At 62.2% G+C, this 24500-nt stretch overlaps 4 protein-coding genes across 4 annotated transcripts in view; 2 read left to right on the forward strand and 2 right to left on the reverse strand.

Annotated features, from left to right (window-relative positions):
- Positions 1-105: 105 nt before the first annotated feature.
- On the forward strand, positions 106-5201 carry mot1 (uncharacterized protein). Its single transcript, XM_002951609.1, has 11 exons — positions 106-468; positions 1046-1120; positions 1323-1499; positions 1717-1757; positions 2165-2281; positions 2424-2510; positions 2650-2802; positions 3083-3159; positions 3808-3946; positions 4344-4656; positions 4847-5201. The coding sequence occupies exons 1-11, from the start codon at positions 213-215 to the stop codon at positions 4963-4965; spliced, it is 1554 nt and encodes a 517-aa protein (XP_002951655.1). The 5' UTR covers positions 106-212; the 3' UTR covers positions 4966-5201.
- Positions 5202-5291: 90 nt separating this feature from the next.
- Positions 5292-6633, reverse strand: psaI (photosystem I reaction center subunit VIII, chloroplast precursor). The gene is made up of 3 exons (XM_002951706.1): positions 6426-6633; positions 5975-6114; positions 5292-5822 (listed from the first exon to the last, which is right to left on the reverse strand). The coding sequence occupies exons 1-3, from the start codon at positions 6573-6575 to the stop codon at positions 5792-5794; spliced, it is 321 nt and encodes a 106-aa protein (XP_002951752.1). The 5' UTR covers positions 6576-6633; the 3' UTR covers positions 5292-5791.
- A 1525-nt stretch (positions 6634-8158) lies between these two features.
- Positions 8159-14432, reverse strand: apg7 (ubiquitin activating E1 enzyme-like protein; the record flags this gene model as incomplete). The annotated part of the gene is made up of 12 exons (XM_002951707.1): positions 8159-8559; positions 8775-9204; positions 9751-9883; positions 10033-10180; positions 10386-10525; positions 10960-11003; positions 11133-11264; positions 11700-11847; positions 12542-12739; positions 12917-13035; positions 13540-13626; positions 14241-14432. Coding segments are annotated over 12 exons (2172 nt in total), but the record flags the coding sequence as incomplete, so codon positions are not given.
- An 847-nt stretch (positions 14433-15279) lies between these two features.
- The window catches only part of VOLCADRAFT_92218 (uncharacterized protein), a gene marked incomplete at both ends in the record, with an annotated part of 10970 nt that continues 1749 nt past the window's right edge, over positions 15280-24500 (forward strand). The window contains 9 exons of the mRNA XM_002951610.1: positions 15280-15307; positions 15659-17869; positions 18440-19132; positions 19342-19509; positions 19640-19891; positions 20084-20173; positions 20786-23300; positions 23831-24033; positions 24118-24392. Of these exons, the coding sequence (XP_002951656.1) occupies positions 15280-15307; positions 15659-17869; positions 18440-19132; positions 19342-19509; positions 19640-19891; positions 20084-20173; positions 20786-23300; positions 23831-24033; positions 24118-24392 (6435 nt within the window). The remainder of the gene's footprint in view (positions 15308-15658; positions 17870-18439; positions 19133-19341; positions 19510-19639; positions 19892-20083; positions 20174-20785; positions 23301-23830; positions 24034-24117; positions 24393-24500) is intronic.

A 24500-nucleotide genomic window follows, 5' to 3' on the forward strand; every position in this document is an offset into this window, starting at 1 on the left:
GCACCGATCTTCGCTCTCCTGCCTCCCGTACGGACTCGTTAGCTTCAACCGTTTTTCACTTGACTGACTAACTCAAGTGGTCGAAGCACTTCTGTAGACTAAGAAATGTCTTGTTGAAGCTGACGATTACACTAAAGTTTGAAGTATTTTTAGGTGCTATCATATAGCCGGAACCGGTTTCGAGGCACGATACAAATATTGGACGTGCTGTAATGCCCAAATCCCTGGCCAAGCAGAAAGACGGCGTTTCTCCTTGCGGAAATTCATCCGTACATGCCGCCGCGCCAGAACGTACCACCGGCGCCGCCGATGCGTTCCGTAGCCCTGTCGGCTGCACAAGTGCCACCCCGGGCGAGGACGATTTCCTGGCATGGTGCAGCGAGGAGCGCGTGCGGTTCCCCAGCTCTCGCTTGGCTACGTTGCCAGATACGGGAAGGGCACTTGTGGCCAGCCGCAACATCAAAATGGGTGGGGAAGGAGGCGCGGGTTCCTTGTGTACGTGGGGTCCCGGGTTGGCAATTGCAATGCACCATGCCGCCAGCTAGTCACCTAATCTCCCCTTCCAGCACGGCGTATGCTGATCGGGGCGTTGATGTGCCGTTACCGCTCGAGTTGTGGGCTTGAGCTGCTTCTGAAAGGCCCCCCGTTGAAAAGGGGATGAGAGGCCTCCGGCGTCGCGCAGCTTGCTACTCGGTTATGGCGCTTCCTTGGGTTTATTCGGGTCCTGTCGTCCATGGGCGAAAGAGGCCATCAATCATCGTAGCCTCAGGCGGGCATTGTTCTGCCCCACGCTGCTCTGTCCGCATCCGCGCCGTGACCCGGGCTCTCTGTGAGGCCTGAGCTCCCGTTCCTTCCCGTACTTGCTGTCGACCCCGCGTATCCCCGACGTATCTTCGTAACGCATGCACCCGTCGCGCGTTGGCGATGATGGCTGTACGGCCCCGGTGACGGCGCCGGCTCCGCAATGCCGGTGGGGTCGATCACACGGCGGTAAATTGCGGCGCCTCCGGTGCTGTGCCCGGGGGTTCTGGCGGCGGGTCTGCAGGGGAGGTGGTTGTGGAGGTTCCGGACGACGCCGTACTGATGGCTGACAACTGCACTATCAGGGACATACTGGAAGGTGGGTCCAAATAAAACTTTAAAGGATACAAATCCGTAACCCTAAAAGGCATGAGTCACCGGCCTCTCGCCATGTCTCTGCTCTTCCCTCCCCACCACTCGTTAGCGGGTACACAGTCGGAGGCCGGGTGACGGCGCCGCTGCTGGTCCGCGCCGGGCTATTCCCCTCCCCCTTTTTTCCTCCCCCCCTGCTTCTCTCCCAGGACGGTTCCTTAGCCCAACCCTACCCGGCTGCTGTACCTACATGTGCTTAGTGGGGAGTTGTGTACGGCTTGGGGGTTGGGTCGTTATCTACGGCAGTGGCGGTGGAGAATGGTGTGGCCGATTTACGACAGTGATGGCAGCCAGTGGTGGCAGCTGGCAACCCAAGCACGCGTGTGGTGTGGGGCATAGCCATGTTCCTTTATTGTGGGGTTCGCTTTCGTTGCGATATGTTGCGGGATTGGGTCGGGCCCCCGCCGCCCCGGTGGTGGTTGAGGGCGCCCGCACAAGGCACTAAAGGCCAATTCGGGAGATGCGCCCACTCTTGTTCTTGATGTTGTGGATGTTGTGGATGTTGTTGTTGTTGTTGTTGTTGTTGTGTTCCCTGTGTTGCAGAGGAGGGTATGTGCAAGCCGGCCGATGACGAGATCTTGGAGGTGAGTTTTCCAGGCTGAACACCAATTGCGTGTGGGACATGCATCCATCGAGGTGTGCGTTATGTGGTGCGGGGTGAGAGGACTGCGAGTGACAACAGGTACGAAGCTTTGTGCCAGTTAAAGTAGGGGGATTGGAAACCGCGCTGGGTGTTTTTCGATGGCTCAAGTGCTTAGGTCCTTTGACACCGTTGGCGGGAGACTTTTCGTCGTTTGGGGTGGGGATGAAAAACATCAGCGTGTTTATTCCTCAGGCAGCCCAGAAACCTTAGGTTTGCACCACCAGTAGCTTGGCAACGCGGTCACGGGTACACAGCACTGGCACAACATGACTGTGTGTGTGTGTGTGTGTGTGTGTGTGCTATGCTGTCCTATGCTCATGATGCTCTCATGGCCTTTCGCTACAACAGGTCCAAGGCCTTATCATTGCCGTCATGTACGAGAAATCCCGGGGAAGGCAGTCACGATGGGCGCCGTACTTGAACCTGATCCCGGACGACATGACCCACATGCCGCTGTACTGGAAGGTACGGTAATGTACGGGAAAGGTGGATCGTACCGTGGACACCGTGCCACTCGCCTCCCAAACTCTATGCGCCGTGGCGAGAGCTCATCTTCACGCACTCAGCGAGTTCTGGTCCCCCGCCCTTAAACCCCGTCTACGGACAGCATAGGGAGTTCAAGGAGCTGCGTGGTACGGCAGCGTACGACAAGATGATGGGCAAGGTGCAGTGTCCCGCCGACGCACCCACGCAGGTCGGTTAACACTTTGTATTGTATGGGGTTGTCATGTGCGTCGCATCACTGCTCTTTTGCGGATCGTGGTACGACACATCACTGCTTTCCCCCCTCCCCGTTGACCGGGCGATCTGCAATCCTCCGCTGTACTGTGCAGGTCCCCGTTCTGTGGAGTGAGGTGGTGGAGCCCTTCATCCAGGAGCACCCGGAATTAGAGCTGCCGGAGGGGAAGGCGGGGTATGACTTATACCGCTGGGCCACGTGCGCTGTGGCGTCGTACAGCTTTATCTTGGGTGATGACAAGTACCAGGTGGGCATTCCAGTCCTGTACGGCCGGGGGCTCGTGACTGCGGCTGCTGCAAATGATGTCGTACCATGAGCACCTTATCCAATCTAACTACGAAAGCCCCCTTCATTCTCTCCCCCCTCTTTTCCTCCCCCTCTCCCCCTCTCCCCCTCTCCCCATCTCTCTCCTTTCCTCCTCTCATTTCTTTCCCACATGCGTATGAAGCCCACCTCTAGGCGCCCTCCTGCTCACCCAGCACCCTCCTCCCCCTCCCCCTCCGTCCCCGCGCTGGCGGCCGCCCCAGGCGATGGTCCCCGTCTGGGACCTGCTCAACCACATCACAGGTCGGGTGAACGTCCGACTGCACCACTGCGCCAAGAGGTAAAGAAGAAGGGAGGAAAGGCGATATTCGGGGTGGCTGCACCCCGTAGGGCCCTCCTGGAGTGGGTGGACGGGTGGCGTCGCGGGCCCCAGGGGAGTGAGTACGACCGCTCGCTGCACGGGGCGAGGCCATGCAAGCCAATCGCCAAGCGTCCTTGCTAGGTTGGGGATAACCCAACCAACCAACCAACTCCGGGCCCTATATCAGTTGGCAACTTGCTCATTGGGTAACCGGTATATATGTATGTATATATATTATATAACCCCCGGACGACTGCTGAAGCCGGAAGGGCGGACATGGTGATCTCGTCGCATGGCAGCTGTCCCGTGAGCCCACGGAGTTGTGTGGGATGTGCCGATGAGGCGGCGGCATTTGGGGCGTGGCGTGAAGCGTGTATGAGGTTGGCTGATGTCGGCGCCTCACGCACCAAGAGCGCCGCCAGGAACGTACCCGCACCGCACGGGAGAGCGGGCGGGGAGCCGTGTCCGCGTTCTTATCCGGCGGGTCTGTCCTAACCCGCCTAACCTTACCCGTCCTAACGGGGCACCGTGCGCCACCCTGCTGGGGATGGAAGCACCCCCCAGGTCTCAGCAGCCACTGGATTGCGCTTCCCGCTTGCGGCGTTGTTTGTTGCGCCGGTACTGCAGGCACGTGCTTCACATGATTGCCACTCGGGACATCCTTCGCGGTGAGGAGCTGGTCAACAACTACGGTGAGCTTTCCAACGCGGAACTTCTGCGGGGGTACGGCTTCGTGGAGGCACGCAACCGGAACAATCACGTACAGGTCGGTTGGGGATTGAAGGAGGCTGCTGGTTTGGGAGGAGAGTTAATATGGCTGTGGAGCGGGTGCTGGAGCAAAGCGCGCTTCGCACATGACGAGGAGGTAGCGGGTGACAAGAAAATGAGGCGGGTCGGGGGCGGGTAAGGGGTGGGCCTCCCTCCCCCCAGCGTGCTGAGCCCGGGTAAACGCTAAGCCGCCAACCCCGTCACCAATGCCTACCACTATAGTTACCCAGTTACCGCCAGGCAAGGCTTGTCCGTTGAAGAGGGGCGGCTGCGGGGCCGACGGGGTGAGGGTGGGGATGCTGGCACCTGCGTTTTGGTTTTGGGAGGGGAGCCATACCCAGCCGCTGCCATTGGACTCCGGCTCGCCCACGTGGCCCTCCGCGCAACCTGCCTAGGTTCCACTGGGCTTTGTGGTCCGTGCGGCGACGGAGCTTCTCCGAGAGGACATCACGGCAGCGGCGGGTGCCGGCCCTGGACCCGGTCCTGGTAGTCAGTCCGACCAGGGGGAGATACGAGCCCGCGCATCTGCGCGGTTGCGCCTGGCTCGCCGGTGCGACCTGTTGCCACAGCACCATGTGTTCAAAATTTTCGAGGGGCGGCCACCTCCGCCCCCCATGACTGCGCTCATCCATCTGCTGCTGGCGTCGGATGCCGACATTCCGGCTGTGCGGGGTGCTGTCCGCCGTGCAGCCGCGGCCGTAGTGGAAGGTGAGGATGGCGCGGATTGCGGCAAGGATAAGGGCAAGGCCCGGCGGCGTAATGTCGCGGCAGCTGGGGCGGTTCTACAAGCACGCACAGCGGCTGCGGTGGCGGCAGCCTTGGCTGGGAACGAGACGGCGCTGGCGCGGGTCGCGAGGGTGTACGACATGATTGTGCAGCGCATGCTCGGCCGGTACAGCTGTGACCTCGCAGAGGACGACAGGTTGCTGGCGGAGGCGGAGGCAGGACGCCGAGTACTTCCGCCACGCTTACATGCGGCGGTGTTGGCTCGGAAGCCGGAGAAGGACGCGTTGCTGAGTTTGCGGAAATTCATCGGTCAGGAAGGAGCTTTGCGTCAATCCTTGGCTGTCAATTCCGGCAAGAGCTTGTCGAAGACAGTCTTCGGAATAGCAGGAGCAAAGGGGTCAGAGGAACAGCTCTCTGAACCGCTAAAATACAGTCGTGCCATGGCTAAGAGCTGTAGCGCTGCTCCTGTCAATAAGTTTGCCCCTGCTTCGTTTTCGTTCGGTTTCTCTCTGTAAGTTTTGAGTTCGACTTGCTTCAGTTCGCTTTAATATGTGAGGATTCAGCAAAACTGGGAGGATCTAGTAAAACCATTGCATCTCAGGGATAGCCGCTTCTGTTCAGTGCGTGCCATTACAGATTTTCGTATCCCCGTCGGCAAGCGCATGTTCCCATCTGCAATGGTACCCAACGCCCTCTTAGTGCTTAGCTGAGGATGACGGTCACAATCCATGGATCGCAGGTTACAGTGGCCAACGTGCCCGCAGGTATAAAGGTGTCACTCTTCTCCTTCAAACGGCCTACCGAACCGCCACGGCTCCAAAAAATGCTGGCTGTCCGAACCCGCAAAAAGACAACGAGGGCATAGCACCCGGCAACCTTAACCAGGACATAGCAGTCGGTCACAAACGCCAGAGCGACAGGCGCACATTCACGTATGACCGTGAAGACGTGCCGATATTGAACCGTCAGGTCGGGAACAGCCTCCCCATACCGCCTCAAATTGCTATTTGTACAGAGACTCAGGCCCAGACATCATCGCTAAGCACTTCCCTCGATGAAGCAGCAAAACGAGAGCCACAGGCGTGAGCGTCACGTGCAAGCACACGCTTCGGCGCATTTACGAGGAGGGAGCCTCCTTCTCAATGTACCTGAGCACGCAGAGATGGGGGCAATGAGGGGGGAAAAGAGATTACGGGGAAAGGAAATAGTTTTGTACACAGTAATAGTCGCATACATACAACTTCAAAAATCAAAATGTGTGGCGTCCCGACACCATGCTCCCAGCTACACCAGCACTCACACGAACAGCGTAGCCATTCCGATGGCTGGCAGAACCAGGCCAGTCAGGGGCACGAACAGCGAGGGAGCCCAGGCCGGGGGCACGAAGGGGTAGCCCTCAGCAGCGCTAGCAACGGTGGCGATGACCTGCGAGGCCTCAGCCTGCAAGCATACAAGTGGACGACGAAAGATCGGTAGCCTGGGAGAGCCTCCGCTGCACTTCAGCATATTCCCAGACAAAGATGCAAAATCTGATTGTGCAAACAGTACGCAGCCATATCTCTGAAGCTTGTAAACAGGACTGGACGGAAGCGCCTTCCCCATCAAACATAAACACATAAACCAAAATTAAGCGCTGAGTAGGAAATGTCAGTTGCCCTCATTACTGCCAAGTAATTGGTAGAGCTGATTCATGGCTGCGGCTGATAGAGAGGAGATTCACACACATAGTCAGATGCTGGACTCTAACGCACCGAGTTGGTCGACGCCAGCATCGCCAGAGAGGCAACACCGGCAAGGGCCAGCTTGGCGTGAGCGGGCTTCAGGGCAGCCACCGGCTTGACGGAGGCCCGTGCAACCTGAGGGCGCACAGCCGGCTTGGCAAGAGTAGCGCGCAGGGCCATTTTTGAAGCGGTGGAAAGGTTGTGAGGTCTGAAGACGTAAAGTAATACTTCAAGCCTGTCACAACAATGTTGCGTGAGACAATAAGTTCTCATCTTGCAAGATCTCCGACGCAAAAGGGCCCAACGCTGTGCGGACCTTCCATTGTCAAAAAGCTTTACTTGGCCTGAACCGAGTACAAATTTTATAATTATTCATGTTGCGTTTTACATTATTTATTTAGAGCTCAGTTATGGAAGCTTTGGGACAATGCCCTTACCCCTCAGACTGGTCATACCAATTTGAAAATGTAAAGCACGCTTCTTGAAGCGCATATCATTTATACAAATAATTAGCATCCCATGAAACTCTTCGGCGCAGGCGGAGAAATCCATGTATCGGGGATGGTGTCCCTCGGGTCAGTCCCTTGAGAAGTGCAATCAGCTCTAATGCACAGAACGTATATCGAACCATGGCTCGATTTTAATACTGCTCTTTCTTGCCTCGGTTTATCCGGGTTCTATTACATCGATCTCTATAACCGCCCTTTCCCGCTCCCAGCTAGCATCGAACCGTGACAAGACCGGGGGCTTACCCATTCGCATGCGGCTTGTGTCCTCATGCCACCTACATGAGCACTACATGGGACTTTGCCGACTAACTCACGTCGCGAAGCAAGTGTTCATTTTTAAAAAGCAAGCTGGCAGACAAGCAAGCAAGCAAGCAAGTCTCGGGTTCCCCTTGTAGTAGCAGTAGGTATTACAGCGAGAGCCCCAGACCCCGAGGCATTACCCCAAGGTAGGGCCATCGAGCCACAACGGACCGTGCATTGGACTTTGAAACCTCCCTTGCGTGCGGGTTTCTGGACGGCGTTAGTTCAACCTTCCTTCCTTATACACATGGTTCCCGCATCAAAGGCAGACGGCAAACCCTGTCATGGAGACATCATTGCAGCCGCCTTCCCAACGGGGGCTCGCAAGCGCCACCCAGCTCGTCATCAGTCCAAACCGCGATCACGGCCCTGATGTACTGCCCGGGCCCCTTGCCGCTGAGCTGGCCCGACCCTACCCAAAGATCCGGAGCTGTTGACCTGGCCGAACGTGCGGAGGGCCAGCCCCCAGGGCGACGCCTGTTCAGCCCCTCCCTCCCGCAGGCGGGGTCGGCAGCTGATTCTTTGCACTTTGCATCATCACCTTGGGAGTTGTGACCCTATCTCCCGTGTCGGAAAGGGATTTACCAAAGATGGCCTGGTGGCGTATCGCTTTCATAACCCAACAAACCCACAGTTACCCCAACCACCGACCGCCGCAACCCTTAACGCCCTGAACCCCCCCTTCCCCAGTGAATACACGATACGCGGTCAAAGAGGCCTCTACGTGACCTCTCCCCCCGGGGCCTTGTGCAGCAATTTTCTAACCTTGGGGCTGGGCCTCTCCGCCAGCTTCCTTGCCCTCCTCCCTCCGCCTCTGTATTTTCAGCATTCAAGAAGTATCAACTGGACTAACACCCTGGCCTCCCCATAAAACGTAACCCGCAATACCCAGCGGTCAACGACCTGCACAGGCACCACACACACACACACACGCAGGTTGCCGGCGGCCTGCTATTACAATTCCGTCCAGTCATCTTCGTCCTCTTCCTCCTTCCCCTCCCCCCTTTTCGCCTCCTCCCCACCAACCTCTCTTCCTTTCCCCTCCCCCCTTTCCCGCTCTTCCTTTCCCTCCTCCTCTCCCGCTTCCTCGTCCTCCTCCTCCACTTCTTCCTCCTCCATCATCGCCGCCGCCGCGGCGGCATGCAGCTCCGACAGGCCCGTCAACGCCTCCAGCGCCGCCGGTGACTGCAGCGCCTCCCGCACCAGCCCCCAGCCGCGGGCCAGGTACGCCTCCACCACGGCGGCGCTGCATGCGGTGCACTGTCCGAATGCCCAACCCTCCATGAGCACCTGGCTGAAGGCGGACAGCTGCCCCCGGACCATGTGGGCCGCGGGACCCAGCGGGGCGGAGGCATCTGCGCGATCGTACGGAAACGTACGGACGCGTACGGAGGAGCGGGTGTTCTGTAAATGTGCTTGGGTATCGAAAAGGAGAAAAATTGGAAAAAAAGGTGGCTGCGCGGTCGACTTAGTGGTATCAAGGTTGCGCCCTGTACGTGGGGTGGATGGTGCGTAGATGAAGCTGGTCTCGACCCACACCTCTCATAATCACACGCGCAAGCGCACGCACCTGGTTGCATTCCGGCTAGGCTGGGCGGCGGAGCACACAGAGCCGCCTCCCCCGCGTAACCCCGCTGCACCAGCGCAGCCAGCAGCTCCACCGCCAGCGCCCCCGCCACCGGCGCCAGCCCCGGCCGAGCCACCGTACATTGCTGATCCAACGACCGGTCCCTCGTGCTGTTGGCCGGAGCGAACACGTCGTTGCAGAAGTAGCAACCCAGGCGCCGCTGGCCGCCGGCGGAGGCCGCCGGTGCGTTGGCGGCGCCTGGCGGCGCGCCGTGGCGCATGACGAGGAAGGAGTCGAAGCCGACGGCGGCGGTGATGGCGATGCGGCGGCGGGCTGCGGCTAGCAGCGCAGGCAGCCAGCGGGACTCTCGGGTATCGGTCAGCAGGAACACAGCGTCATGCTCCGAAACCAGATCGTCCAGTTGTTGGGTGGCCTGGCGGTGGTTGGGAAGGCGGTGGCAGTAGAACTAGTAGTAGTGGCGGTGGTGGGTTGTGGAGGTAGCAGAGCAGACGTGGTGGTGGTGGAGGTTTCCCATGAGGAGAACGATGGAGCTTCTACTCATAAAAATAATTGGGGTGCCATAACAAGCACGCGTTTTAGTGACGACGCGTTGTAGTGTACGATTGGTTACCACCACCGCGAAGAAACCTTGGCACACACGCCTCTCCCAATAACGTCTGCCACGCTCCGTGACCACCTCCCCGCGGCCTTCCCATCATCACACCCCAAAGCCCCAGAACAGCACCGACAGGTTCCACATCCCTCCACATCCCTCCAACCCGCATGTCCTCTCAACAGTCGACAACACTGCATCGCAGCAGCTCAGAAAACGCCCATCCATCACCAAGTCGCCAACAACACACACCCCGGCGGCCCTGCTTGGCGTACCTAGGCCGTCGTCTTTCCTTTAAAGTACTTACCCGCTTGCAAGTCCCTCCCCCCCTCCTCCGCCTCTCTGCCACCCTCCTGCACACCTCACCTGCTGCAGGGCCTGCTCCTCCGCCGGGTCCGCCGGTGGATGTCCCGGCATGGGAATGGACAGCTGCACCCCCCGAGTCACTGCGGAGGGGAAGATGCGGCAGAGAGCCTCCGCAGCCGCCTCAGCCTTGGGCCTGAATATGCACGTATACATACATACAAACAGGCAGACATACAAACAGACAGACAGACAGACAGACATGGAGGGTTGTAAGGGTACATGCAGCCGATGCAACGGTTGCAGCAGCAGCGGCAGCAGCAGTACAGGTACACCGGTCCGCACCTGCCACCCCCCAGGCAGTCCTCAAAGTTAAATAAGGATTGTCGTACAGGGTTGGAGAAGGCCACCCGGCCGCTATCCACCAGGGTGATGTGCCGTACACCCCAGCCCTGAAGGGTGCGCGCGACGGCACAGCCCAGCGTGCCCGCACCTGCAGGTTGTCCCCCGGGCGGGGCGGGGCGGGGCGGGAAGGGGTAGTGCGAAGGGGCCGCCGTGGGTGGATGTGGGATATGGTAAGCGAGGTAAGCGAGCCAGGATTCGTGCCTTCGGGCCAGGCGGAGGGGGAGGCAGAGCGGCAAGCCCCCAAACCCTCTCCACCAATATCCCAGCCGCGACCCAACCTCATCCCCACGCACCCAGCAACAGGCACTTTGTTGTCGCCATTGTCCCGACCTCCAGCTCCGGAACCGCCCTCCACCTCATCAGCCGTAAGTTGAGATCCACTGCCTGCTCCGCCTGTGCCTCCGGCCGCATGTGAGGGCCTAGGTCAAGGAACCTGGTTTAGGGATGGGACGGCAAGGGATGGGGCAGGCCGAGGGGGATAGGGGTTTCATGCGAGGGGATGTCGGGAAAGCGAGGGTAGGAGGCTGGTACGTCCCTACGTGGGCAGGGTCGGTGTGAGCAGGTAAATGGTTGAGTGAGTAGGTTCATGCGTGGGGGGGGGGGAAAAGACGAACCACACACGATTGAAGCTGCTGCCAGGGCAAGAGAGTAGCAAACGTAAAAACTGACCGAAAGGCGTCCGTGGCGACTGTGACGACTGTGACCTGGGGGGGGGGGTTGAACGTGATAAGTTAACAGCCGAGGCGGTCATGCTTTGCCGCCTGCGTGTACATCACCCCGGCCGGGCCGGGCCGCCAGGCCTGCGCCCTTCCCCCTACTCACCCCCACTCACGTCCCGTGTCGCCAGCCCTTCAAACCCAAGCCCACCTGGGAAGCAACTTGCCCTGAGCATTAGCCTCCCACCCCACCGCCTCCGGGCAGCGACCAGTAGCGACGTCGCAGGGCGATGATGACGTGGTGGCCGTGGCGGTAGTAGAGGCGGCGGCCTCGGCCTCAGCATTGGGCGCCCTCCCCGTCTCGCCCTCCGCAGCCACAGCCACGGCCGCAGCCGGCGGCGGCGGCGGCGGTGGCCAGCTGCGTGTGTCAATGTCCGGCAGCCGTACATCGAGAATCACGGTGCGCTGTGGATCCAAGCGGCCGCCGCCACGACTGCTCTCCCGCAAACACAACACCTGCGGCCCAAGGGGTGGGAGGTATTTGGTTTTGATGTGCGACTTGCGGCGTCTGACGGTGGGCGCCGCGCCTCAGGATTTAAAACCATCACCACATCCGACACGGGTAAGGTGTATGGATCATCGCCTCAGTAGGATGCGAGTCCTAGGATTTCGAACTTCCGACTTCGGTCGGCTCCCTCCTAGTCTTTTCCGACCTCCTCCCCATCCCACCGCCCCCAGTGCGCCCCCACAGCCCGATCCGGCCTCCAAACCCCCGTGCTGCTCCCCACGGGCGCAGCGCCTCCAGATCCTAACGAAGTCACCACGTTGCTCCCCCCTCTCCGCCCGCCCACCCCACCCCCTCGCTCTCCCACTGTTGCCCTCCTGGCCCCCCTCCCTCGCCTCCCCCCTCCCTCGCCTCCCCCCCCTCCCTCGCCTCCCCCTTCCTCTCACTCTGAGCTCCCGCACCCTCCACCGCACCGCCGCCATCAGCAACACGTTCCTCAGCTGCCAGCCCGGATACTCCGCCTGGTGGCTGCCGTCGGAAAACACCAACACCACATGCCGCCTCTTCGGGCTCTCTCCTCCCCCAGCACCATCACTGCCGGCACCCTCCCCCGGCTGCACCAGCTTCCCCCATTCGTTGAGGCCGTGTGTGAGCACGTCCCTGGAGAGGTCGTGTTCGGGACTGGACAGCAGCCAGAAGGCCGGGCCACTGCGGGCGAGGACCTCGGAGACGCTGTTGCTGACTGGGGCGGCACCGACAGCGCCAGCGGAGGCGGTGGCGGCGGTGGATGAGGGGGAGTTTGCAGCAGCAGCAGGTGCTAGGCGCCAGGCCGCGCAAGCCGCGGAGACCTTGAGCTCGCATGGTTTAGGTATAAGAGGGGGAAGAGTCGGGAAGACGAAGCAGGAACGAGTGAAGCTGATGCGCCAAGGATAGACTGATACGCCAGAAGTATGTAAGAAATAACTACCCAGTCGTAATTTGTAAAGGAGGTGTTGTGGGGAGTGGGGAGTGTGCGTGCGGGAAGAGGCGGGAGGGAAGAGGGCAAGCAGGGCGCAGGTTGGGGAGAGTGCGGGGGGGGATATACGGGCGGGGGTTGGTGTTCGCCGTTATTCTGCAGGTAGGCCCAGGGCAGGTCCCTCGTGTGGGCAGTGATCCGGGGGTCGTAGAGCGGGGAAATCCAGAAGGGGACTCCACAGGTGGAGTTACGGCAGGGTACGACAAAGGGCCGGGACTTGGGAAGGGACCTGGGAAGTAGGCGTCGCAGCCGGCATGTCAGGATGTAAACAACCCCGGGCATGCATGCAACAAAGGTAGCTCAGCTGAGGAAAGCAACACACAGCGGGTCGGCGGGGGGGTTGTTGCGTGGGCAGTGCTGCTATATCTTCTCACCAGCTCGATAGCCGTGGGCGGCAGGGCGGACGCCAGCGGGGCGGGCGGGGCAGCCAGAGTGAAGGGCGCGGGCGGCTTCAAAGCGGGGAAGGCAAACCTGAAACATCAGGATTAGCGGCAGCAGGTGCGGCAGCAGCAGCAGCAGCAGCAGCAGCAGTAGGCAATCCACAGGGACCCACCAAAGGGCGTCAAAAAGGGGAAGAGCTGAGGGATTATTGAGCAATATGTAGGTTTGCCGCAGCGCCGCTCCCCCCAGAGGGCCCCCCAGCCGTACCAGTAATGGAACTTATAGTGCTTGAGATCTCCGTGCATGAGCAGCAGGAAGCGACACAACCTCCAGGGCTCAGCCTCCGCTGCGCCGCACAGGATGTCGGACCAGATTTGCCCCGACACCTGGCCACCGGGGGGGGTGCGGGGCAGGGCGGGGGAAGAGATCGGGGCGGGGGGGGGGGGGAGCTGGAGGAGAGGGGTGCATGTGGCCATATGAGTTAAGAGAGGAGACGCCGCAGAACCCCCTGGACGCAGCGCATAGCCCCCAAGCCTACGTTTCTATACCCCGTGAACTCAGTCAACTTTCAAACTCGCCAATGGACACCCACCCCGCCTTACAGCCCCGCCGCCTTGCCCACTAGCTCCGACATAACCTCCCCGAGTCCCCCCCTCCACCCGCCTGGTCCTCATCCTGTTTGGTTCAGTCCACATCCTCTTGCCGTACTTAAACCCTCCTCCCTTAATACACTCCTCCTTTCCATCACCTTCCGTCCCATCCCACCCCTTCTTCACAACCACTCGTTCGTGGTTCGTCTTTACCCCCTTCCCCTCTTCCGCTTCCTCCCCACTCCCCCCCTTCCCCTCTTCTGCTTCCTCCCCACTCCCCTCCCTTCCCCCTCCCCCCACCTGGCGCATAAGGCTCTGCTTGTCGCTGCCCCTGAAGCCCTCAATGGTGTTGAACAGCAGCAGCTGCCCCGGGGCCGCGTGACAGTCCTGGGCATGGAACCAGGGGTCCGTTCCGGTGGTTGGTTCCGTTCCGGTTAATGGGTTGGTCCCGGTAGTTGGTAGTTTATATCGTTGAGTTGGGTACTTTGGGTCAAGGAATTAGGTGGCTACATAGCTGCACAGGTGATCGGTAGGGGTTAGGGTTGGGGCAGAGGCGTCGGGGAGGGTGGTTGGGAACGTTAGGGCCCTTGGCTGGTGTTTTGTCTGTTTGTTTGTTTGGTTCATAGTTGACTTATCGAGCCCACCAATGTGTACCTTACCAGCCTGGAGGTGGCGCTGGGGCGCAGACTGGACACATCCAGCTGAAGCCGGGCCGGCACGCTGTCATATCGGTTGGGACTGAAATAACCTGCGTTCGGTGCGGTGCGTGTGCGGCATGTAAGGATATAGATCTTAGGATGCGGGTCGGGTGACGCAAGGTAAAGGACTACGGCATATGCGATCACACACGTTTTTCTTTAGAAATTGATCCATTTGAGATCCAAGTCCTACATGCGCACAAGTGCAGGATTGGGGACAGGTAGGCTTCAGGTGGGTTAGAGTTCATGAGGACAGGGAGAGGGGATGTAGTCAGTGGCATGGACTGAGAGAGGGGCGAAGACTGGGCATGGACTGAGGGAGCGAAGCTGCGCGGTCGTGTCCAGGAAGGGAAGTCGAGCGCTTTTAAGGGATTTGGAGCCCTGTCGCTGCTCACCAACGATTTCTACTGGGTCCTCTGACAATTTCCACACGTTAAGCTTGAACTCGGACAGCTCCGACAGAAAGGTCACATCGACAACGCTCTGGGAGGGTGAAGGCGCGAATTAAGCGATCAAGAACTTTAAGGCTGTGAGGAAGGCCAGCGGAAGATGATTCTTTGAAATCAGACCTGTAACTGTGCAAAACGAACGACTTCGTTGGTGTGCGCCATTCTCATCCGTTCGAGGGAACGCCCATGCCTCGAGTCAGCCGCTGGCCTTTTGACACATACACAGATGTCTAATCAGTAGTTGCTTTAGACCAAATTACCACAGCTCGTCCACACAGGAAACCTCAGAAACGAGCAAAGGACATATTTTGTGTATTTACCTGTCCAGTTACGACACATGGAGTTGAGGCGGAGTGGTGTTAGCACCAATGTGGTGTTAACCAGTAGGGAAATTGTGTATAATGTAACAAACTGTTTTCCATTTTGAGGCGTAGGAGTTTTTGCGGCGAGGAGATATTTCCTAACCCTAACCTTCCACAGCAGCTCATAACCCAGACCGACTGATTACTAGAGTATCGGTCCATCGGAACAAACATAAAGAGGATGCCTTTGCAGGTGCAGCCCCATAGGTGGCTGTTCCTTATGACGAATGTCGGTGGTCGTAGACGGGATCTGCTCGAGATTGCAGTTGGAGACGGCGCATAACGCTCATCAGTGCTCAATCCTGGCTCGAATACCCGTTTGTGGATATGGAGCAGCGAAGTCAGCTTCATCGTCCACCGCGGACTGGAATTTCCGCTTGGCCATCGCGCAGCAACGGCGAAACACCAGGAGCACGTATGGAGGCCATTTATTCCCATCAAGACTTTGATGACGGCGGTCCCTGGCAAACCATTTCTGCTCGACCAGCGCGTTCTCGGACAGACTCCCGGCCTGCTCCTCGGCAGCAATCGATGTCGTCAGGTGACACTGGCGACGCCGGTGCATGGAGCCAGCGATCTGGGTCGCGACATTCAGCCCATTCCCCGACTCCACCTAGTTCTCTGGGACGGCCGGGAGGAAACCCACTTCCCGCCAGGGCTCCTCCAAAGGCGTCATCCGATTCAGCACGACCACCCGCACCTCCGACCATGCAACAAAACCCTGGAGCTAAAATGCATTTGTATGGCCCCCACGCCCATCGCGTAATGGCACGACCTGCAGCAGTACATCGACTCAGTAATTTGCCTGGGCAACCGCAGTCGCAGCAGCAGCAGCAGCAGCCTGGGCCACCGCAGCCGCGGCAACAGCGACACTCGTCCCCCCCGTCACGACATCCTACTGCTCTTACAGAAGCACCAACAGCGGCAACTGCGGAACCGTCTCTGGGCGGCTGTCCTAGCGCATCAACGTCCGCAACGGACTCAGCCTGGGGCAGCAGGGGGCCTAGCGCCCGTCCTGCTCATGGCTCCCAGCCGCCTCCGGCTGAGCAACAGGAGCCACACGCGGCCTGCGGCGACCGCCTGCTGGTCGATGGCGGCGCCGCCACTGGTACCGAACCGTCCGCTGCCGCCACCGTTGGGCTGCAGCAGCGGCTGCTGGCGCAGGCGCGTCGCAGTGCCTTTGATCCGGCCACAGGTAAGGTACGCTGCCGCGCGTGTGGCAAGGCCTTCGCCACCTATACCCAGCTGGCGCAGCACCTGGCGGCCGCGCATGACGGCATCAACAGCGAGGACGCCAAGTACCTGCAGTTCAGGCGGCAGCAGCAGCAGGAGGAGCAGCTGCAGCATCAACACCAGCGCCAGCCAATCCAATCTGAGCTCTTTCCAAGCCTGCAGGCGCATGCCACCTACCATGCCGCACAGCAACAACAGCAACAGCAGCAGCCACTTCCCATATCGCAACCTTGGCCTGCTAGGAGTGGGCCAACGACGGTGCAAGGCTCGGGCAGCATTAGCGCCCAGCAAAATTGGCTGGGCGGCAGTGCCAGTGCCAGTGCCAGTGTCAGTGTCAGTGCCGCCGGGCCGTCCGGGGCAGCGGTAGCTGTCGCGTCTGCCGGGCCGGTGGCCCCTCCCTGTTCGAGTTTTCCCGCCCAGGGGTTTATTCGCCCGAACCAGATGCAGGCGAGCAATTCCGGCGGAATAGGAGCAGCACTTGCTGCAGCTGCTGCTGCCACGGCTGGTTCATCGCTGCCTTCGATGGCTGCCAACGCCTGGGCCGCTGGGCGCTTGCGGTGGCAGACGTCCCCGCCAAACGGCAGTCGCCCAGTGGCACCGGCGCCGCCGCAATCGGCAGCACCGGTCAGTGACAGCGCCGCTGGAGTAAGCACCGTCAACGCCACCACCGCCGTTGACTCTGCTGCTGTTGCCCGTGCTCCTGCTCGTGATGAAGCGATGGCTCCCGCTGCTGCGCTGCCCTCCTGCCCAGAAGCTCTAAGCGCCGGCTGGTCCACGATTGGCTCTCGCCGAGCATGGCGCAGCGCTGCAGAGCCAGCCAAAGCGCCTGGGGTGGCGGGAGGACCGGCTCCACCCGCTGCTGCGGCTTCCTTACGCGCCCGTACTCCTACCCCAGCCGGCGCCACATCCGCCAAGCCCAGCAAGCGCGTCGTCACCTTGGCGGAGCTTCTGGACGCTGCTGTGCCGGGCACCGGAGGTCACGTCGCGACCACACCGGCCCGCGGCTCCGCCATCCCTGCGGGACGCGGCACTTCTATGCAAGTTCGCGTCAGCAATGCACTCCGGGTCGTCATGAAAGCGCCGGCCTTGAAGCAGCAGCACCCGCAGCACCCGCAGCACCCGCAGCACCCGCAGCTTCAACACGCTGCGGCCGGAAGCGGCGCCGCTGCCGCCATGAAGCCCGGCACACGCCGGGTACTGACCGCCGCCGGCACCGTGGCACCGCCGCGGAAGAAGCGGCCCACACGCGCCAAAACGCTCATTTTGCAGCATCGCGCCAACCGTACACTCGCAGCAGCAGCGGCGGCGTACCATCAAGCACGGCAGTCGTACTTATCCGTGGTGGAAGTGTACGACGCCATGAAGGCGGAGCTGCGGCGCATGCAAGATGAAAGTACTGACGGTGGTAGGGCAGGGCCGGAAGCTGCTACTAACTCTGGCGATGCTAGTCACGAGTCAAAGAGAGCCGCAGCTGCAGCGCCCGGGGCCATGCCCAGCACGGCCATGGACGGCGCGGCAGCGGCTGGGCCGCTGCCTCCGCCGCCGACCTCAGCGACCGCGCGCGAAATCGCCGCCTCTGCCAGCACCCTGCCACCAAGCTTGCGGCCCCAGTTGCTCATGCTTGCGCTGGCTAAGGCGCGGCCACACCTTGAGTCGCTGCATCGGACATTAGTACGGCGCAGGATGGCTTACGTAGATAAGCTGAAGCATCACTCTGCCGTACACCGTCAGGGAGAGCCCAGCAACGCGGAGCTGGCGGCGCACGTGCAGCTGGACCAGCTGCCGGCGGAGCTGGAAGCCGCGGCCGCGGCGCGCGCCCGGCGGGCTGACGGCAAATTGGCGGAGGCGGCTGACGGCGCTGGTGGCGGAGGCGGCGGGAGCTGTGGAGGTGAGGGAGGGAGCACCAGCGGCGACAGTGGCTGTGAAGGTATGAGGACAGCGACGCTGGCCACATCGCCCTGTTTCGATCTCGTTGATCTGTGGCATGGAGGGCTAAGCACTTGCCTCCGTGACTCGACCATGCCGCGGCCCACCATGCGAACCCAATACCCCGATCGTGCCGTGACACCGCCGCTGTCACACCAAAACCGCTGCACACACCGCCATGCTACCCCTTGCCTTGTTGAGGAAGACCCTTCATACATGGCGAGGCCTGTGCGACATGAAGCTATGTTCTTTTCCGACGTACCCGCCGCTGCCGCTACCGCGGCCGACGATGATGCTGGTGATGATGCATATGTTGGATAAACAAATTGCCACTAGTGCCACTATCTACGGTGCGCCGGCAGCTGCGGCTGCGGCTGCGGCTGCGGCTGCGGCTGTGGCTGCGGCTGTGGCTGCGGCTTGCGGCTGCGGCTGTGGCAGTGGCAGTGGCAGTGGCAGTGGCAATGGCTGCCATCCACACATCTGCACACCTGCCTCTTGCGCCCCCATCTGGGCTGTTTGCTCCGCTCTGCAGTTGCTGGGGGCGTCCAGGAAGTCATGCACCGTCGGGCCGACGAGCTGCGGCTGTCACGTAAGCCACACGACTCCGAAACCAGCCCGCCCGAGGGAACTTCATCCGGAGGCTCGTCTTCCGGGCCCCGGCCGCTAGAAGACCCGACCCTGGCTGCGCCGACGCCCGCCGCCACCAGCCTCGTGAGTAGAGCCGATAGCGCCACAGTGGAGCTGCCAAGAGTGGCTGACACTGCATCCGATACAGCTTCAGCTGCCGCTCCGGCGACTGCCTTTAGCGCCGCTGCCGTCAACGCAGCGTGCACGCAGCTGAAAGGGAAGCCCGCGGCTGGCAGCGCAGCCTCGACTAGCTCCATTGGCGACGCGGCGGCCGTCGGAAAGTCCGGCGTCAGCACCGCCTTTAGGGCAGAGCCGCCGCAGCCGCAGTTGCCTCAGCAACAACAACATGCGCAAGGGGTGAAGGTGCAACCGGAGCTCTCTTCCGCAGGACAGGCTGCGGCTCCCCCAGCCGATGCCCAGCTCGCAACGGCAGCCCGTTCCTCCCTGCCCGCATGGTTGGCTTCTAGCAGCGACATGTCGGATGAGGAGGACGAGGAAGGGGGCCAAGGCGCGGCTCTGTTCGGCGGTGCGGCGGCTGCATGGGCCCGGCTTGGAGGCGCCACCCTGCCTGGGTTTGGGCAGGCAGGGGCAGTAAAAGGTGCGGCAAAGGGCAGCAATGCGCCCAAAAAAACTGCCAATCGAGGCGGAAGCGCAGCAGCTGTGGGCACGGCGCAGAGCCTTGAAGACAGCAAAGTGACGGAAGAGGTCGGTAGTGGCCCAACAGCAGCAGCAGCGGCCTGCGGCAATCCGGCGCCGCTGCTGAGCAAGCTGAGGCTCGCTTAACGGATACCCAGCCCGCGCCAGCAGTCCGATCCTCCATGCCCGCATGGTTGGCTTCTAGCAGCGACGCGTCAGACGAGGAAGGGGCCCCAGGCTCGGGCGGAACCATGGGTCTGTTCGGCGGTGCGACGGCTGCATGGGCCCGGCTTGGAGGCGCCACCCTGCCTGGGTTTGGGCAGGCAGGGGCAGTAAAAGGTGCGGCAAAGGGCAGTTAGCGCCTAAAAAAACTGTGAGTGGCGGTGGAAGCGGGCAGCTGCGGACGCGGGGCCGAGTCGCGCTGGTGGCAAGGTGATGGAGGCGGCCAGCGCTGGACGTGGCCCAACAGCAGCAGCAGCGGCGCTGCGGCAATCCGGCGCCGCTGCTGAGCAAGCTGAGGCTCGCTTAACGGATACCCAGCCCGCGCCAGCAGTCCGATCCTCCATGCCCGCATGGTTGGCTTCTAGCAGCGACGCGTCAGACGAGGAAGGGGCCCCAGGCTCGGGCGGAACCATGGGTCTGTTCGGCGGTGCGACGGCTGCATGGGCCCGGCTTGGAGGCGCCACCCTGCCTGGGTTTGGGCAGGCAGGGGCAGTAAAAGGTGCGGCAAAGGGTGTTAGCGAGTTAAAAACACCTGTGAGTGGCGGTGGTGCGGCAGCTGCGGACGCGGGGCCGAGTCGCGCTGGTGGCAAGGTGATGGAGGCGGCCAGCGCTGGACGGAAGGCGGCAGCAGCAGCAGCAGCAGCACCGGCCGCGCCCGTGGCGTCCCCGGCTGGGGCTGGGGCTGGTGCAGGCGGACGGCCGCTGCAGCCCGCAGCAGGTCTCCTAGAGCCCACTGGCCACAGCAGCGACGAGGATGGTGACGATTCGTCCGTGGGCGGTGGTGAGTTGGCAGTCGAGATGAAGGGGGGTCGGGGGCTGGTGGGGCTGTATGAAAGAAATGTTGTGGGCTGTGGGAGGCGCTTCCATGGGCGCTTCCAGGTTCCGAGTTGTCTGTAATCCCTGAAGTGTCCCGCCGCGCGGGGCGCCTGGCCGTGTACGGACCGCAATATCCCTCACTCGCATCAGCGTTCCACCTGGATCGTGGATCATGGATCGTGGACTATGGATTATGGATCTAGCATCAGCGCTCTGGACTCCGGGCAGTGGCAGTTTGTGTCGTGGACGTGTCGGTAGTTGGTTCTCTTTGCGGCTCCTTGCATATAAGTCAACGATTCCCCCTCGGGGGTCCATCCCAGGTATCAGCATCACCCGTCTGTGGTTCGCCTTAACCCCCCTCGGCGTTGGAAAAAGAGGAGAAGCCGCGCGGAGCAGTAATGCGCGCCTGATGTCACGTGCCTCCTGCACGATTCAGGCTAGCATGGCTCCTCCGGCCTGTGCGTGTGAACCCCATCTTCCCCATGTGGCTCGTCTTAACCCCCTGCGCGCGCTGAAGCTGGCACTTCCTGGCTATCCCGTCATCGTGTGGCACACACCCTCCCGCACTCACCTGCAGTTCTGAAGGGTTGGACGGACACGATTTCCAAGTGGCAGGGCAAGGTCAGCGGGCCTCAGGCGGCCGCGCTGCCGCTCTTTGCATCCACCATTAAGGGCCTATCAGCTGGCGGCATGTGGGGCATGCCCGTCAGCCACCCTTTTGTGCCTTCCGCCGCCGCCCCGGCGGCGGCGGGGGCGCCCCCGCCGGCCCTGGAACCGGCAAAAGCGGGCTCTAAGGCCGTGGGCCCGGCCCCGTCCGGCGCGGCGTCCACGGCCGCAGGAACGTTTACGGGGCCTGGTGCTACCACGCTGATGGGGCTGCCGGTGGCGCGCTCGGCCCTGCTAGCGCCGTCCACGGCTGCAGCTGCGGCGGCAGCTGCGGTCTTTGCGAGCGCTGCGGCGGCGCTGGCGCCAGCAGCGGCGGCTGAGGAGGAGGATGACGACGAGGAGGGGCAGCTTAGTCCGGAAGCAGCGACAGCGGCGGCAGCGCTGATACTGCAGCGCCGCGATGTGCAGGCGAAGGTGCAGCAGGCGCAAGCGCAGATGCAAGCACAGATGCGGGCACAAGCACAATCTCAAGCACCGCACTCCGCAGCCGTGACGGAGGCCGCCGGCGGCGCGATTTTTGCCGCGGGCGCAGCGACTGCAGCGACGGATGGCGGCCGCGGCGGCGGCGGCGGCGGCAGTGCGCCAGGGCAGGGCCATAAACCTGCGTCAACAATGGCTGCCGCTGCGGCGGTGGTGCCATCTGCACAAGGCGTGTCTGGGGCTGGCGGTGCCGGTGCCATGGCGCCCGTCGCGACGGCGCTGCCATCTCCATCTTCCGCTGTCGCCGCTGCCGCAAAGCCCGTACTGCCGTCAGCAAATCCCCAGTCCCCAGTCCGGCCCTGGACATCGTCCATGCTGTTTGGCGGGTCCCGTGCCGCCGGTGGTGGCGACGACGACAACGAGGACGACGAGGACTTGCAGGACGTCTCTCAGGCCGTGAAAGTGGACGTCTTGTCCGGCTGGATGGCCTCCCTCAAGCTGCCTAAGTTGACAGAGCTGTTCAAACAGCAACAGCAATTGATGCAGCAACAGCAACAGCAGCAGCTCTCGTTCTACTATGCGTCTACGGCGGCGGCGGCTACAGCGGCCGGCGGCGGCGGCGGCGCCGGCGGCAGTGGACCAGCGACGGCTCCAAATAAGGCCGCGGCAGGGAGGCCGAGGTCTGGAACGCGGCCGGGATCAGGTCAAGCTAAAGCTGCTGCCGCCACAGCCTCCGCCGCTGGCGCCGCTATCGGCAACCCTCCCGCGTCTCCGGGAGTCATAAAAATTTTGCGCAGGGCGGCACCTGGCGACCTGGCGCCAAGCACCAATAATCCGCCGCCGACGACGACGACAGCGCCAGCGGGCCCACCGCGACAACAAGCTCAACAGCAACGGCAGCAGCAGCAGCAACACGTACGACAGCCTGCGGCTTCAACCAACAGCAACAACCCCGCCACGGCCGCGAGCGCCGCCGCCGCATCCGCTGCACCGCAACAGGATCAGCGTCCAGCCGCCGTCAGGCACGCTGCCGCGAAGCCTCTTGTGCAGTTACTGACCAGGGCGGGGGTTGTGTGTGGACCGCCTGCCGGGACCTCAACCCCCGGAGCCGCCGGCGGCCCCGCCGCGCACCAACATTCGTCTTCTCGTGCATCCGCTAACGCTGCGACGGCTTCGGCCTCAACCCGCAGCTCCGCTGGCGCAGCGGCGGCTGTAGCAGCCTCTGCACCTCCGCCGGGTGCTACTGCAGGCGGCAGAGGGCGGTCACCGGTCCCAGAAACGTGTACGACCATACGTGCCGCCCTTAGCACGGCCACGGGCGCGGCTCCGCCGCCTTCATCGTACCGAGCAGCTCAGGCTCCGGCCCCGGCCCCCGCCGCCTCCGGGGCCCCTCAGTCCAGACACCTGGCAGCACGTGAGCTGCCGGCGGCGGCGTCCGCTAGCGGCACGTCTCCTAAAGCGCAAAGCCCCGGTGAAGCGGCTCCGGCGGAGCAAAAGGCTCCCGTCAACTCCTGGTCTCGGCCGCTGATCGCTGGGCTCGCAGCTGCACGGACTCAGTCACATTCCGCGACGGCAGAGCGTGGACCGCAGCAGCAAGCGACGGCGGCGGCGGCGCCGCCGCCGCCAGGCGCTGCACATCAGCACGGCGACGCCGTACAGTCATTATCTTCGCCGTCGCCTGCGGCGACGGCGGTGGCGACGAGGGCGCCGTCGGCGCCGACACGAAGCCATGGCGGGTCAGTGGCGGTGTCCTACCTGGACAAGCCGCGGGGCCCAGCTGGGGAATGTGGCAGCGGTACAGAGACCGCAGCGGCGGCCTCTGCGGCCCAAGATCAGGCGAGTGACGCCGTACAGCCTCAGTCGCAGGCTCCACGCCCCCAACCTCCGGAGCCGCAGCAGCTGCCCCTGGAGTTCAAGTGCGGGCTATGCCAGGTTCACTGCAACAGCCGCTGGACGTTCGAGCAGCACTGTGCCAGCCGAAAGCACATCACGCGCGCCACAGCCGCGTGAGCGATGGGGGGTGCAGCAAGGGGCGGGGTGCTTGAAGGGATAGCCAGGATAGCCAGGCCAGGCGGGCGTGGGAGTACGACACTGCTGGGCATCCGACGGGCGCCGTAGTCGCCGTGCTCCGTCATGCGGAGTCACGACGCTGTCCGCTGCGGCTTGGGGGTGTTCCATTAGAATGCCGTCCCTGGGTTATGCATACAGTTCCAGTAATTGTGAACAGAAGCTTACGTTCCCCTCGCGCCTACCTGTCCGCCTTCATCTGTATGTATGTACATCTTATACACACATATGTATGATCCCCTTGCATCCCCGCCTGTGTGTGTGTATACAATCCCTTTTTTAACCATGTTTTTTGGATACTCAGGGGCTGGGTGCTGCCGCAGCCTGCTGCAGCGAAGTGCTATGCTCCGCAAGACGCCGCGCCGCAAGACGCCGCCGCCGGTGGCCCAGCTACGACCGGCGCCGCTGCCGCTGCAGCTGCCTCCGCCGCTGCCGCCGATGCATCGCCCTTCTCCTGCGCCCTATGCAGCGTGCTCTGCAACAGTGAAATGACCTTCCAGCAGCACATAGCCAGCCGCAAGCACCTAGCACGAGCCGCCCGGCAGCTGCTGCGACAGGCGCTGCCCGGCGAGGACGGCCAGATGGCCCCAGCACAGTCTCATGCGCTGCTACAGCCGCAGCAGTCGCAACAGCCGGGACACGTGCTGGAGCGCGGAGCAGCCGGCGGCAAAGGTGCGGAGGAGGGGGATGCGGCGGGTGCCAGTGTCGGACCAGGCGCTGGCGCGGCTTCCGTACCAGCCACCGCCGTCTCCTCAGCCCGCGGCGGCGGCTGTAGCAATAATGGCGGAGCTGCCGCGGCGCTGCCAGCGGTCGCGGCGCCTGGCGGCGCCCGGCCGGTAGCGGACCTCGCTTGTGCCGGAGTTTCTCGGCCGGGGCCTGTGGCAGCGCTGCAGCAGCAGAAGAAGCAGCAGCAGCAGCCGCACCGGCTGTGTCAGCAGCTGCTGGTTCCGGAGCTGGATGCCCTTGTGCTCGACACCCTGACTCGCATCCGTGGCTTCCAGGAGCGAGCCATGGCGAAGAACGCCATTAAGGTGGGGACATGATACGGGACATGACATGGAGGCATGTGGGCACTCTTGTCATGTGGCACGTCAATGCCCCACCCCAACCCACAACCCAACCCAACCCAACCCAACCCT

This window comes from Volvox carteri, assembly GCF_000143455.1.
Source record: "Volvox carteri f. nagariensis unplaced genomic scaffold VOLCAscaffold_25, whole genome shotgun sequence".
In the NCBI taxonomy this organism is placed as follows: domain Eukaryota; kingdom Viridiplantae; phylum Chlorophyta; class Chlorophyceae; order Chlamydomonadales; family Volvocaceae; genus Volvox; species Volvox carteri.